Below are 16,040 nucleotides of genomic sequence, written 5' to 3' on the forward strand. Positions count from 1 at the left end.
CTCTACCAGGTAAAGATCAGGTATTGTCCAGGACTACTGGTGGTAACTGAGACCCTGAGCATGGCATATATATCCAGCATCAGCAAGTTTGGGGAAGGGATCAGGATACTGAATTCATTAACACGCTGCACTACGTCCCACTTTCAACAGGAAAGCTGATGGAAATCAGAGGCTACAGAAAAGGACAGCCAATTCCAGGCAAGCCAAAAAATAAAATCCAAGTGCCAGTAAAAGCCAACCTATATTTTCAATTTAAAGATGATCTGAGAATGAAACATGGAATCATATTTCAAGGACAGAGTTGTTGTCCCTGCATCATTATGTAAGAATGTCATGCAGAAAATACGTGCCTCACACATCGGCACTAATAGCTGTCTTAGGGCAGGTCTTCACTACGGGGGGGGGGGTGTCGATTTAAGATACGCAAATTCAGCTACGCGAATAGCGTAGCTGAATTCGACATATCGCAGCCGACTTACCCCACTGTAGGGACGGCGGCAAAATCGACCTCTGCGGCTTCCCGTCGACGGCGCTTACTCCCACCTCCGCTGGTGGAGTAAGAGCGTCGATTTGGGGATCAATTGTCGCGTCCCAACGGGACGCGATAAATCGATCCCCGAAAGGTCGATTTCTACCCGCCGATTCAGGCGGGTAGCGTAGACCTAGCCTCAGACAAACTCAAGAGTGTGTTTACTGGCCAGGAATGACTACACACCTTCACTCTTTGACTAAGGGTATGACATCTTCTGGTTGTGTAATAACAGTCTTCAGAAAGACTGTCACCACATGATCTGCCCACCTGACCAAGGGAAAAGCTGGGAGTGGACTTCTTTACCTTTAATTTAAAGCAGTACTTGATTACAGTAGATTACTAACCAAATTTTTGGGAGGTCAAGTCCCTGCCGGATACAAGAAGAAAGTCAGTGATTGGTGAACTGAAGGCCCATTTTGTGAGCTATGGTATTCTGGACACTGTATTCATCCACAACATACCCCAATTTACCTCAGAAAAATTCAAGAAATTTGCTTGCCAGGGCCGGCTCCAAGCACCAGAGGAGCAAGCTCGTGCTTGGGGCAGCAGATTCCAAGGGGCGGCATTCCATCCAATTTTTTTTTTTTTTGCGCTTCACCGCTTTGGCCGCCCCTGCAGGTTTTTTCTTTTTGGTTTGCTACTCCCACTGCCCTGTAGGGGGCAGCTGTGTGGAGGACGGGAGCATCCTGCAGCAAGCCCAGCAGGGCAGCCCGCCTCCTTCCCTGCCTGCCGACCGGAGCGGCGGGGAGCCCTCCCGGCAGGCGGCGCCTGTGGAGGGGCCGCGTGGCAGTGCCCCGCTTAAGGAAGCCCTGGGGGCCCTCCTTCTCTCTCTCCCCCGCTAGCCGGGGTGCGCATTCCGTTGCCTGGGGTCTGCAGGTCCGGGAGTCCCCCTGCACCCACGGTCCCGCCGCCCCGCAGGTATTTTGTTTTTGGTTTTTTTTCCCCCTTCGCTCTGGCCGGCCAGTTTGTTTCCCGCCCCCCCAACCCCTTTGCTGCTCTGGCCGACCGGTTTGTTCTCCCCCCCGCCCCTCTTCGCCACTCCAGCCAGGGGCAGGTTTGGTTTCCGCCTCCTCCCCCCCCCCCCCCTTTGCTCCTCTGGCTAGCCTGGCGTTTTTTGCTTGGGGCGGCAAAAAAGCCAAAGCCAGTCCTGTTGCTTGCAAACGGAAATTTGACCACCACAACTCAACTCCTCCCTAGCATACCTACAGAGTAATGGTAAGATGAAATCATCTGTGCAAACAGCAAAGAGACTGTTACAGAAGGCGGTTTCTTATGGTTCAGACCCCTTCTTAGTATTTTTGGCACACAGCAGTACCCCATCACACTGGTGCCCAAACAATCCAGTGCAGACACTGAAGGGGCAAACCCTGCTCTCAACAGAGGGAGATCTGTTGCAGCCAGAAGGATGGAGACACCACTGAGACGAGATAGTCAACAATAAGAGGGAACAGGTACAAGAGTTCAAAAGGTCAGTCAAGGAGCTACTGGCCCTGGAGGCAGGCACTCCTGTAAGGCTCCAGCCATTAGAGACATACCAGAAGAGATGGACTAAAGGAGTCATGAGATGCAATTGCACCCACGTCATACGAGGGGACTACACATGAGGGACAAGTGATCTAGAGGAACAGGAGACACTTATGAGCCTGCAGACACAAGACCCTGAGAGAGCCTACAGAGATCATTGCATAATGGTGAGACAGAGGTCAACCCCACAGGCAGGGAAGGGACTTCACAGAGAGATAGTTTGCTAGACTCAGAAACAGGTGACGGGGAGACAGCGATAGATCAATCCTGATGTAGTTGCCTGTTGAGGAGACTAAACTATCTCAAAGACCATGGAATCAGCTGAATTTCTGGTAAAGACAAAACTCCAATTTGGCTATGTTCTAGCAACTTCTCACTGAAGGGACGGGGGTTGGAGTCTGGGCATCATTTATGGACGGAGCAGTGCACAAAGTTTAATAAAGTTACACTTGTTTAAGTTAACCTGCATTCAGCTTCCTTTTTTGCTAATGAAACAGGGTAGGAGAAAACAGCCAGCCAATCAGCACAATGCAAAGAAAGTCCAGTCAAAACTCAATAAAGTTCTCTGAATATCCAGAGATCCCTGCTTTGGCTGCTTCTACTTTTACCTGCTGGGATCTTTGGCTGGTTCCTCTGCAGTTTCCCCTCAAGGCCACATAGCAGGGGGAAGGGAGGCACCACCAGGGTCTTGACCCCAGATTTTGGGAGGTTTCCCATGCACAGTTTTGGGTCCTGAGGGGTGCTGGGACAAGGGATGGATCATCCTGGTTGGGCCCATTTTTCCCTTCTCCTCCCGGTGCAGAAGTCCCTACTTCGGCTGCTTCTGCTCCAATCATCTTGTACTGGAGAGGTTTTTTCCTAATTACCTGTTTTGTAATGTGTTTCTGGGTACTGCTGTTTAACTTCTATTTTCCATGCTCTTATCTCCAAACAAGATTTTTCTAAATTTAATACAAGTTTCCATCGTAAGTTTGTATTTGATCATGGCCAGTGCAGTACATCAGGACTACATTAAAAAGTTAGTAAGGCAAGGAGGAATCAGTAATGAGATTGAAGGGAGGGGAACAGAAGACAAACAACAGAACACATGGTCTTGGTCTCTTGCTCTCTCACTCACTGTCTCCCTCCTTACATTTTTTTGAATGCTCCAATGTCAGATTGACCAAAAACGTCAACCATAAGCTGGCATTTGGCAATCACATCAGAGTAAAGTAATTGTATATTTTATTTATTTGTTCTTTAAACTTAGAAAATAACACAAAGTGCCTGTGCCTGAACACCCTAGGTGCTTCTGACAAACACTTAAAAATACAATCAATCATAGAAAGAAACAACCACCCTATAACATACTACTAAGTAACCAGGCAGCACTAAAATAAAAATAATACCCCCTTTTTCCTCTACTACTTCAATAGCCCCCTAAGACTATACAATTTGCAGTGCACCATGAAAATCAGCTGACATAAGCTATTTCAAACTTAGGTGGAAACGCATTCTAAAGGAAAGGCATCCTCATGGAGAACACCCTGCTGGAAGTCTCCTCTCTTTTATACCAAGGAGAGCCATTTCAAGAGCCTCGGATAAGCTCCAATATGGCAGTTAGTCACAAGAAGAAGGAAGTCACTTAGGATCTTCTCTCTCATACATTTATAGCTTTAAGTCCAACATGCTAAAAATCAACCTAGAAACCCACAGGTAGACATTGCAGGTCATGGAGCACTAACTGAATATGCTCACAGTCAGACACTCCACTAATCTGCACTAAAGTGTAGGCTGCACTACTCTTAATTTCCCAATGGGTTTTAAGGTGCAGCACCCAGTAGAGCACATTACAGAGCTCTAGCCTTGAGGCACAAAAGACATGAATTAGGGCTTGTCTGCACATACTTTGTGTAGGATTTTAACTATATTGGTTTAAAATCCAATATAGTTAGATAAGTATAATCCCTACTGTGGACTCAGTTATACCAATACACCTTTACTTACATAATAGTGTTTATATTGGTGTAACTGTTCACAGAAGAGGTTGCACTGATCTAACTATATCAATTTCTAAACCAATATAGATGAAGTGAAGTGTGTGTAAACCAGACCTTAGAGTGATGAAGTTCATGTTGGAAAGAAAAGATCATAACCTCCTAACCAGAGACAAATGATAAAAAGCAACTTTGGCGGCTACTGCTGAAGATTATCATCCAGTGACAGCTGGGAATCCAACCAAACTCCCAGGCTGCAAACAAGAGAAAATCATCCTTTAACCCACCTTCAGTTTGTGATAGCTAATTTTGGTCATATCTTAAGGCTGCTTTCCCAGACCAACCAACCCTATCGTATCTGAACCGGGCCTCAGCTAACTCGTTATCTTGCATGCCCCAGTCTCCACAAGACAGTGTGAAAGGCACTCATTTGCTTGGTCTGAGTCAGAAGAGACAGAAATCAGAAGAGATAAAAATGGGTGTCATGAGCATATTGAAGACACCCACAGCCAATGCTTCTACATTAACTCTCTTAATGGCCTCGTACGCACATTGAGCAGAAGGACAAGATGGAACCAATCCTGCAGAATCTCCATAAGAGACCCTTCAGGGCAGAAGAGTAATCGTCCAACACCACCATCTAGGATCTCCCCAAGAAGTAAGAATGGAGCCACTCAAGAGCAGTATCACCAGCTCCTGCTGAGGTCCCAAATGAGTGAACACCACCTATAGAAGGCAACTAATACTAATACTATCAGCCTGGATACTTGATTTTCATCCCTCACTAGGAAGGGAGCATCCACCAATACTGCAAAAACAGTTTCTGTGCCATACATATGTTGGTTCTCAGATTAACAATGGTGAAGGAAATCTTGCTACTGTGAGAGTTATCTCATCACAACCTTCTGAATAATCTTTACTTTAAGGATGACAACAGTCCAGATTGTCAGTATGAAGCCGTTTATTGAACCTGGGATGCACCAGTGCCTTGAGCAAAGTTCTTAAAGGAGATGTTGATAATCTCCACCACTGGCCTTTCCTAGCCAAGATGGACATGGATCAAGAACATAGTGAATAAAGTGAGGAATAAGCAGTGTTAAAAAAGGCTTGAAAATTATTAACATAGAAGCCTAAAAAAAGGATGGCTTGTGGGTAAGGCACCAGAATAGGACTAAGGAAATCTGGGTTCAATTTCCAGCTCTGCCCCAGATTTCCTGTGTGACCGTGAGCAAGTCCCTCTATCTGTAGAACTGGAAAAATAATACTTCCCCACTTCACAGAATGGGAGGGTAAAGTAATTAATGTTTGTAAGGTACACAGATTCGAAGGGGTGTGGGCTATAACAAAATGTCTAGTTAGACAGATGCAGTGGGTTGAATCCTCCTCTGCACCCAGTAAGTGCTAGTTGCAGCTGAGGGGATGGACATTTGTATGTTCCTAACCCTGGAACCTATTTTCTGATGTCCCTGTCTTCAGAACTCAGCAATAGCTATTCTTCACTTGGACCAAACAGATAGCAAGCAAACAAACAAAAAAGCCAATGATAAAAAAGCTCATTGGGGTATCAGCACTGACTTTTTACGTATCTATCTGGCATAGATACTCAACTAGATACTACTGAAACTTCTCAATAGTGAAGTCAAGCTGAGGCAATCAAGTGTCACTTTTTGTTGTAGATCCTCATTTGACCCTTTTCCTATTAGTTTTTTGCCTTCAAGTTACTCCTATCTCAATCTGTATATTATTCAAGGAACTAGAAAGATATAACATGCTTGAAGGTTATATAATTAAACTTCAAAAAAGTTTAAGGGACCTTACAATGGTATGAATAAATCAAATAGAAAATTCAAAAGTAAGGCTAAAAATCTATGCTGACACTATGGCCTTACTCTTAATTCACCCCATTGAGCTAGATTCATATCAAGGTTATGGTTGGCTTGATGCTAAATTTCTGCTACTAGGTGAGGCCAAATTTAGATTAGAGAGACTGCTCACATGAAAAAGCCTTGTAGGCTCAGACCCAGGGTTTAAGATTTTGACACATTAACTAAAGGAGCTATAAAACTGGTTTCCTCTACCAACAAAATCAGTGAGAGTGTTGCAGTTGATTTCAATGACAGCATGAGTAGACTCGTTGCCCCCATGGCTGAGTGGAGATTTTTTTTGGTCAGTACAGGAACTGTGTGATTTCAGAATAATTCTAGAATATCAGTTTTTACGTCTTTCCCAAAATTGGTACTAAATTTGCTTCTTTGTTTATTCATTCAACAGGATAATGAAAAACATTTAAAACTACATTTAAAACCATTTAAATATATCTAGTACATATCAATCTTCACAAGCCTCATATCACAAGTACTGTTTCTTCTTGGTGAGGCAGACAGACAGGACATCTTTCAGAACGTGTCAGCGTCACCACCACCACCACATAAATTCAAAAGTTTGCTTATGAGCAATACAAGACTTATTGTTCCACAGCACTCAATCTCATTGGTAAAGGCCGAGTAAGACTTTAAAGGAAAGGGAAAGAGTTATTTTTAGCATCATTCACCCAGCCTTAATGACAAAACAGTTCTATACTTTGTTATCACAATATAAATTAGTAATGGTGTACTTGTGACACTGTTTGCAAAATAGCAGAAACAACTGATGATCTTACTTGTATTCCAGTAATGCATTATTTCCACTGGCTTATTATATAATCAGTAGTTTGAAACTAAACAAGAAAAAGGGTGTGCTGCTATTGCAAATAGATCATGTATAATGAGTAGGTTTAATTATTAATAAGCATTTGCCTAACATCTGTTTTTTTAAGAGTGCAGCACTGAGTTTACTATTTATTAGTGATATTACTGTAACAAACAGTAATTTAATCAGCAAGTTAGGAAAAGTCAGAAGAAACTAACAGTTCTTCGGGAATTTATTAAATATAGAATCATAGAATATCCGGATTGGACAGGACCTCAGGAGGTCCTCTAGTCCAACCCTCTGCTCAAAGTAGGACCAATCCCCAACTAAATCATCCCAGGCAGAGCTTTGTCAAGCCTGACCTTAAAAACTTCTAAGGAAGGAGATTCCACCACCTCACTAGGTAACCCATTCCAGTGCTTCACCACACTCCTAGTGAAAAAGTTTTTCCCAATATCCAACATAGACCTCCCCGACTGCAACTTGAAACCATTGCTCCTTGTTCTGTCATCTGCTACCACTGAGAACAGTCTAGATCCATCCTCTTTGGAACCCCCTTTCAGGTAGTTGAAAGCAGCCACCAAATCCCCCCTCATTCTTCTCTTCTGCAGACTAATTCCAGCTCCCTCAGCCTTTCCTCATAAGTCATGTGCTCCAGCCCCCTAATCATTTTTGTTGCCCTCTGCTGGACTCTTTCCAATTTTTCTACATCCTTCTTGTAGCGTGGAGCCCAAAACTGGACACACTACTCCAGATGAGGCCTCACCAATGCCAAATAGAGGGGAACGATCACATTCCTCGATCTGCTGTCAATGTTCCTACTTATACAGCCCAAAACGCCGTTAGCCTTCTTGGCAACAAGGACACACTGTTGACTCATATCCAGCTTCTCATCCACTGTAACCCCTACTTCCTTTTCTGCAGAACTGCTACCTAGCCACTTGGTCCCTAGTCTGTAGCAGTGCATGGGATTCTTCCGTCCTAAGTGCAGGACTTGTCCTTGCTGAACCTCATCAGATTTCTAATTTGTCTAGGTCCCTCTGTATCCTATCCCTACCCTCCAGCGTATCCTCCCAGTTTAGTGTTATCTGCAAACTTGCTGAGGGTGCAATCCACACCATCCTCCAGATCATTAATTAAGATATTGAACAAAACTGGCCCCAGGACCGACCCTTGGGGCACTCCGCTTGACACCGGCTGCCAACTAGACATGGAGCCATTGATCACTACCCGTTGAGCCTGACGATCTAGCTAGTTTTCTATCCACCTTATAGTCCCTTCAACCAGCCCATACTTCTTTAACTTGCTGGCAAGAATACTGTGGGAGACCGTATCAAAAGCTTTGCTAAAGTCAAGGAATAACACATCCACTGCTTTTTTTTTTTTAGGCTCTACATAGAATTACACTGGTTGTTTCTAAATGTTAACAGAATTTCTTGGAAAGAGCAGTGAGAGGGTCTTCTGTGCCCAGATCTCACCCTGTTCATGCAGGAGCTATGAGTGTGCCTTGCCCAGGAAGAACAAGGGGACAGGAAGCTCCTCATACATTCTTCCTACCATGAATCACTAGAAAAGCCAGCTTCAATCTGGCCATGCATATTTAGGGCACAATCCTGCTGCTTCTGAAGACAATAGCAAAAACCTGACTCTGGAATCAGGCCCTTACACAGTACGGTAAATCACATTCATAACACTGCACAACTACAGCATTTCTGCAGCCTTGGGTGCAAACTTAGGCATTTAACTTTTAATTTTGAGCACCAACTCCACTTTGGAGTCCTCAAAACCCTGTGGGTCAGTTCAGGTAACTAAATGTGGAATAGTGCCCCTATTTAGGGTTTAGTCCTGCATGTGCCAGAAGTGTCCCATGCTGACTGCTCTCAGCTTCCATTGAAGCCTATCTGGAGAGTATTCAACACTCTGTAGGAGTGGCCTTTTACGGGCCTAGATATGAATATTGGGCTTCACTTGTAGTTCCATAAATCAGAATTAATGCTATTTATCAAAATGAGAATGAGAAGATGCAGGACACACTGAAAGCCTGACAATTAATTTTGCCACTGTTTTAATTGAAACATTGGGCCAGATATTACAACTGCATCTGCAGAGATGTCGACACTCATATAGAGCTCCATGAAAATGGGCAGAAATATCAGTGGGGTTCTGCATGGGTGCAATTGCAGGATGAAGGCTTTGTCTGCTAAAATAATATGAGAGAGCTCACATAAGTTTCTAGACTTTCTTGGTAAGGAGCTGTTTATGTTATTGTGTACACCACATTATTTCAATTTTAAACATCAAGAAGTCATCAAAAAAATCAGATTTTCTTATTTCAGCAAGATATACCTAGGAGAAGATACTTTCTTTACAAGCTCTTTATCCCTTTCCTCATTCTTTTCAAATTACACCCACTGAACACTTTGCTCTACTATCAAGTATATTTTTCAGGAACAAAATATAAATATTTCCAGTGAAGTAAACATAATATGAACTCATTTGCCAAGTGCTTTTGTCTCCTTCCTGACTTATGATTGAGCTTTTTTTGAAATGAGGAAACAAATGAGATTTTCTATTTCCTCATCCTCATCTCTCAAGCCCATGTACCTGTGTGATTTATCATGGACTGAGAGGCAACACTGAAGACAAACACTAAATCTGACTCCATACCTAACTGTGAAAGAATCTTGTTGAAATATTAGGAGCAGATCTCTATATAAATGTTAGTTATTACATTGTTTCCCTGACTTTGAACCAGTATCAGATAAAATAACTGCCCTATGTAACTACATCTGGGAGTGGAGTTACATAATCAGGTTGGACTCCGTTACAATGAATCATCTCCACTTTGTCCCTGATAACACACTTTTCTACCCTTAACATGCACACGTGTCTGCTTCACAGACACAACATGCCTTGGGTTGGGTAGGGACCAAAAAGACTCAGAGCAAAAAGAGTCCAGCATGTGGAATAGGCACTACTATACCGTGAAACTTGCTTACTCACTGATAGCAGCATGTGTGTACAGTGCTCTAGGGGATACTTAAAGAGTACTCATGTCACCACACAGGATTGAGCCCATAATGTTTGATTCACTGGAGACAGGGAGTTTACTCACTCCATAAGTAACTAATTCAAAGCTTCATTGGCACAATGAACTGAGTGTACAAAAGTAATCATATTTGCTTACAGAAGTTATTTATAAAAGCAGGTGAAAAACTCAATCTGGCTTTGCAGTGAAATTATTATATTAAACCATAAACATTATAGGCCTGTGCCTAGGGACCCAGCTCCTGGTGATTACATCACAGAGTCTTCTTTATTAAAAAAGTAAGTTTCTAACCTCATGATTGTAAAGCAAAGCTTGAAAACATGAACTGGGCATAAATGATGTAGTGACACCTGCCTGAAGACTTGTCTTCACTGCACTGTTATCCACATTTGAGTTAACTTCTCTCAAATTAGCCTAGCTCAAAGAAGAGCAGTGTCACTGCAATACAAGGCTCAAGCTGCACAGAGTGACTATTAACAGCACAGGGTAGTTGAGTTCCCCCATATTACTAGCTCAAGCATCAGCAGCACTTCACTCCGTACCCTCTGATGGGCCACAAAGCACCTCTGAGATAGAGATTGTGTGTGTGTGCATAGGAGTCAGGTTAAGTACAACACTAACACTGCAGACCACCAGTGGAACAATAGCTCTGAGGGATGTAGAATACACACAGTATCTGTATGGGGGAATAATTGCAAGACCAACTACTGAGCTGATGTAGGGAGAAGGAGACTTGTAAAACTATCCCCCAAAAGGCATTTAAACCTAGCAGGCAGAAAAGCAGTGCAGCCACATACAGCCCACCGACTCAAGCAGATACATGCTAACTGCAGGGGTAAGTACTTTGGGAAGGTAGGAGGGGGAGAGAAGCTGCTGCTGCTCCCTCTGCACCAGACAGGGGACTCTTATACTGTTGTTCCTGTCTCTGAAAAAGTGGGGGGCCCTAACACTGAAGTAAGGGGATGGAATGGGACCCCTGTGGGAGTGTTCCTAGGGATCATGATTGCCTGAGGCTGGGCCTGCTTCTTTAGTGATCTAAAGCAGTGGTTGCCCACCACTGATCTAAAGCCTCATCTCCTAGTAAAGAACTACATTCACACCACAGTTATCATTTGACCCAGTTTCTAACCAGTGACTCCATCTGTATATTTACTAAAATAGTCACAGCATCTAGTAAAACCACAAAGACACAAACTTTGAACAATTAAAGAAAAATGGCATCAGAACAAGAAGTTTGTTAATAAAACAGATAGTAGCAGGGGAAAGCCAAAGCAGATAGAGAAGAATTAGATGTTATGTTTGTTTATTTATTGATTTGGGGAGGGGGAAGAGGGCAAATTTTTTGCGGGGGGGAGGCAGAGAAAAGTAGTAGTCAAAATATACATATATAGAAGAGGACACTCTTAGGGACAAAGCCTCAAAACGATAAGCGTGAATGAAGGTGAAACAAGGAGTAACAAAATATGAATTACACAAGACTGTTGATTGTTAGACTACAAAAGGAACAGACTGAAGTTTTGCTTGCATCATCTTTTGGATCTTAGTTTCTTAGATTTTGTCTTACCTTACTTGTATTTATACACAATCTTTTTCAGCAAAATTGTTGCTTTTGAAAGTGTATAATATGATAAACAGCATCATGATTGGAGACAAAATAAGTGCAAGTCCCAAGAGCTATGTCTCTGTTATACTCATTTGTACAGTGCCTAGCACAAAGGGGCCTGGGTCCCTATTGACAGTAGGCAATATTGCAATATAAATAATTAATAAAAACAAACAGCAGTATTTAGAGAGAGCGAATGCTACTATAAGCAAGAAGTCCCAAAGTCTCCCTTATCCCTACAAGGGATTACTAATTCCTGGGGCTCATAGTAATACACCTATATCTTACAAAACTGGGCCCTCTGTGAAGATGTATTCCAGGAAACATCTGTGAATCCAGAAATGCTGTTTGCCCCTTTCTCACACAAAACATCCTCATGACAGAGATCTTTAGACTTCTAGTGCTTTAACAGACAACTGCTCTATGTTATATTTGGAAAATAATCTCAGTGTTAGCATCTTTTTCCACGTGCTATTTCATTTTTCCTTAGCCTCCTCAGGGGAGGTTCCAGACATGGCTACCTGTGGAGTTGACAACCTATTCAACATAGAAGTCACTTATCTTACACAACCTAAAATGAATAGAAATGTTCTTTTAAAAACAGTTAACTTAAAGGTTTGTCTTTTGTTGGTGTAAATTAATGTTTCAATCAAAAGTTCCTACTGCCCAAGAATCAGCAAGTAAAACAGATCAGATCAGTTTCAGTGTCCCAGATGAATAAAATATAAAGATCAATTTTGAAAAATCATCATAATAGTTAGATGTGTAAAAGTCTTACCATATCACCAACTCCGTTCCTGTTCTTTCCATTTTAATATCAGGGTGTTGTTAATAATATTGACGAGAATTTTCTTAAATATAATTTTTACCTAAAAGTATGATCCAGGACCCTAACCTGCAAAACACTTATGTAGATGTTTAACTTTACTCACTTGAGTCCTGATTTTGCAAAGAGAGTTACAATCATGCTTAAACTTTATGTACTGTAGTCCCACTGACTTAAATTTTGTGTTTCAACTGACACATTCTCTTGCAGTGTTTATTTCAATGGATGGCACATAGTGCACAAATTTAAGCACGTTTTAGTCTTCACAGAATTAGGACTTTGAGTAGTCCCATCTATAAAACTGGTCATGTGAGTAAAATTGCACACCAGCTTAAGTATTTGCAGGATTGGGTTCTAAAACACGAATGCTTCAGGATCCAGCCTTCTAAGTCAACAGAAGTTTTGCAATTGATTAGTGGGAACAGGAATGGACTATGACCTCACTATAAAATGGGGGATATCTCCACTGACTTCCATTTATACTGGTTTAAGTGAGATCAGGATAATCAGTTCCAGATAATTCAATGCAAACTGCGCAATACAAACATTTTCACCTAAACAGCTACTGGTTAGGAGCTACCTTCCTATGTGGCCTCTTAAATAGGTTTTTTCTTAGCCTTAATTTTAACGAGGACAATAATTAACCAGTATACATGTGCTTATTCTGGTAAATGTGAATAGTTCTTGACAGGGTGAGCTTATTATAAATTGTAACACCTCAGAAATCCTGTATGTAACCCTTACCATCCCAACTATGTAGAGATGTGATAACTATAAAGGTGGGAGGTAGTAAAACAGAGGCTTGATTTTTCAAAGTGCTGAACCTCCCCCACCCTGCCAGGGCCCACTCCAGGGTTTTGGCCACCCCAAGCAGCCAAAAAAAAAAAAAAGCCGCAATCGCGATCTGCGGCGGCAATTCGGCGGGAGGCCCTCTCTCCGGAGTGGCCACCCCAAGCACCTGCTTGACAAGCTGGTGCCTGGAGCCGGCCCTGGCCCCTGCAAATTAAGTCAATGGGAGCGGAAGGTGCTCAGCACCTTTGAATACCAGGCCGGAGGTAGCCAATGCCCCGGACAGCAGCAGATCACAGCCAAAGGATTAAAACAGGATTTTAATCTGAAATGCTACTTTGTGCCCCAAGACATTTTTGAAGCATCAGTATCCTGCTATCAAAGCTTTGCGAGTGCGTGCGTGGAGAAGTCCCCAGGATCGCTACTCTTCACCCCGCTCCCGGCCCGGAGCAGGGGAGCTGGAGCTGGAGACGGGCGCTGCACCTATGGCAGTGTCGGCAGCAGCCTGGGGAAGACAGAGCGACACCTGCGGCTCCCTCCTGCCCCAGTGCGGCGAGGGGCCGAGCTGGGGGCCACCCCCGCGCCAGGGAAAGGCTGGGCAGCCGGGGTTGTGCTGGGCAGCCCCCAGCGAGGCGGGGAGCTGGGCAGGTGCAGAAGGCGGCGGCCGTTGGGAGGTGACCTGACGGGACCCCAGGGGCGGTCGGTGCCGGGCGCGAGGGGGACGGTTGGCAGCCCCGGCGGCTCTCACCTCCGCTCCTGCTCCAGGCGGTGAAGCAGACAAAGGAGAAGGCGGCGCTGAGGCACAGAAATGTCACGATGCTACCGGGCTTGAGCCTCATCTCCCCGCATGCCCCAGCAGCAGCCTCTCCTCCGGCGGCGCCGCCAGCAACCCTGCGCCCGCGCTGGCCCCGCGACTCCCAGCGCTCACACCGACCGCCCTCAGCGGCGGCGGCTCTGCCTCCGGCAGCCGCCCGCGGCCACGCCCGCCCCGTCGGCGGCGCCCACCTGCCAGGACACGGCCCCCTCCGCCCTCTAGCGCGCTCCTGCTGGCGGCGTTGCTGCGGCAGCCGCCCCTCGCCTCTCCCGGGAGCGCCCCCAGCCGCGCCCTGTTCTGCTCCGAGGGACCGGTGTGGGACGGAGCTCCGCCCCCGCCCCCTGCAGCTAGCAAGGCTGCAATACCGCCTCCGCCCTGCCCCGTGGCCATGCACACACTAGCGTCCCGGGCCGCAGCCGTCCTTCCTCGTTCTCCCTGGCTTCACAGGGCCGTGCCGGGTCATCAGGCTTACTGCCGCCCTGCCCGCTGTATTCCCCCAACCCAGGAGCGCAAGAGGACACCGAGCCCTTCAGCGCTGTCCTGAACGAAGGGCACAGTCAGCCCGCGAGAGCAGAGTGGGCTCCCCTGCCCCTGGTTGCCTCTTTACTGCAGTGGAGAGCTGTAGTCTTCCGTGTGACCCATTTAATCTGCACGGAGACCAATGGAACAATGTGAACCACCTTCTTTCTGTTAAGTGAAAGTGGCCCTCCCCATGCCCCAGTCCACTTGCCAAGCACCTCTGACTTCCTTCCCAGTTTAAGAAACTTTCTAGCTCCCACTCCCGTCACAAGCACCTGCCCCAATATCTATCCCACGAACTGCCTCCAAACCCAGCGCTCACTCAAGTGACTAAGCCCTAATCAAACTTGGCCCAACTGTTAAGCCCTTTTAGTAACCCCAAAAGAGACAACTCCTATTGAATTCTAGGAAAGGGGTGGCCGCTAGCCTACCCTTGTCATAAAGCCCTCCCCCCTCCCCGCCTAAGGGGAGGAGCTACTAAAACTAGGGTTCAACTGATCACTTGGGACAACCAATGATTAAACAGGATGGGAGTGAGGGTCATAGGTACAAAATCAGGGATCCAGAGGGGGGTACTGAGCAGAGAACCCCAGACAGCACCCACTGCTCCTCAAAGGTGTCTAGGGAGCCAGTGGACACCACCCAAAGGAACTCTGCCTGGATGCATGAAACATGGAGGAACAGAAATAGGCCCCACAATTGTAGAGCAGCTCCCCATCCAGCATCCTCCTCCTTGTATCATAGATGGCCACTTTAGACAGCACAAGGAAGAGATTGATGAGGTGGTCTCGTGACTTTGTGGGGCCATGGATAGGGTGTGCATATATGAAAAGGTGTGGGAAAAGTGCAGCCAGAATCTCAAAAGGAGGTTCCAGAGGAACTGGAAAATGGGCTGCAACCTGGCTTACTGCAGATAGATGTGCGCCAGGGTCTCCCTCACACCACAAAAGGGACAGGTGTCAAGGATGGGAGTGAACCGTGCCAGGTACACGACCGTGCTCACGGCTCCCAAAGGAGACAAGATAATATATTTTATTGGACCAACTTCTGTTGGTGAGAGAGACAAGCTTTCAAGCCACACAGAGCTCTTCTTCAGGTAGCTGGAAAGTTTGTCTCTCTCACCAACAGAAGTTGGTCCAATAAAAGATATTAACTCACCCACCTTCTCTCTCTAATATCCTGGAGTCAACAGGGCTACAACACCACAGCATATAAACTCCTAAAGAGTCAAGTATTGGACAAGTACTAACCTGACTATTCACTCAACTGCAGAAGCCTGCTAATCTTCCCCAAGCTCTGCTGACAAATTCCTGGGACTTGAACCCCATCCTAGCTGCAGAAGCTCTCTCCACAATCTCCCACTGACACAAGTGCCTGGTCCAATCCTGTTTCCCACTACAGAAACCTTCATGACCTGGTATGTTTATTTGAATGCGTGCTGTTTGCCACACAAGTCAAAATACCATAATTGTGTCTATAGCAACGTGTACCCAGCCCTCTAAAAACACACAGAAAATATCAGTACAGCTATTGTATTTGGATTTGAATGAACAATCCTTGTCTCATGTTAACAATATGCTTATCACAGTTGGATAAGTACACCAGAACTCTGAAGTTCTCTCTCTTTTTTTTTTTAAAAAAAGGGAAAATTAGGTACACAAAACTGGGTTAATATAATTAGCATTTAAAGGTCTAGACACATCAGTGACATTTCCCTCCC

General features: G+C 45.0%; 1 protein-coding gene across 3 annotated transcripts in view; it reads right to left on the reverse strand.

Annotated features, from left to right (window-relative positions):
• Positions 1-14,006, reverse strand: part of MGAT4D (MGAT4 family member D) — a 95,970-nt gene extending 81,964 nt beyond the window's left edge. For all 3 annotated transcript variants that reach the window (XM_034772758.1, XM_034772757.1, XM_034772756.1), the window contains exon 1: positions 13,736-14,006. In XM_034772758.1, the coding sequence (XP_034628649.1) occupies positions 13,736-13,826 (91 nt within the window). In that variant the 5' untranslated portion in view covers positions 13,827-14,006. The remainder of the gene's footprint in view (positions 1-13,735) is intronic.
• Between the last annotated feature and the right edge of the window lie 2,034 nt (positions 14,007-16,040).

This window comes from Trachemys scripta, chromosome 5 (genome assembly GCF_013100865.1).
Source record: "Trachemys scripta elegans isolate TJP31775 chromosome 5, CAS_Tse_1.0, whole genome shotgun sequence".
NCBI classification, from domain to species: Eukaryota; Metazoa; Chordata; order Testudines; family Emydidae; genus Trachemys; species Trachemys scripta.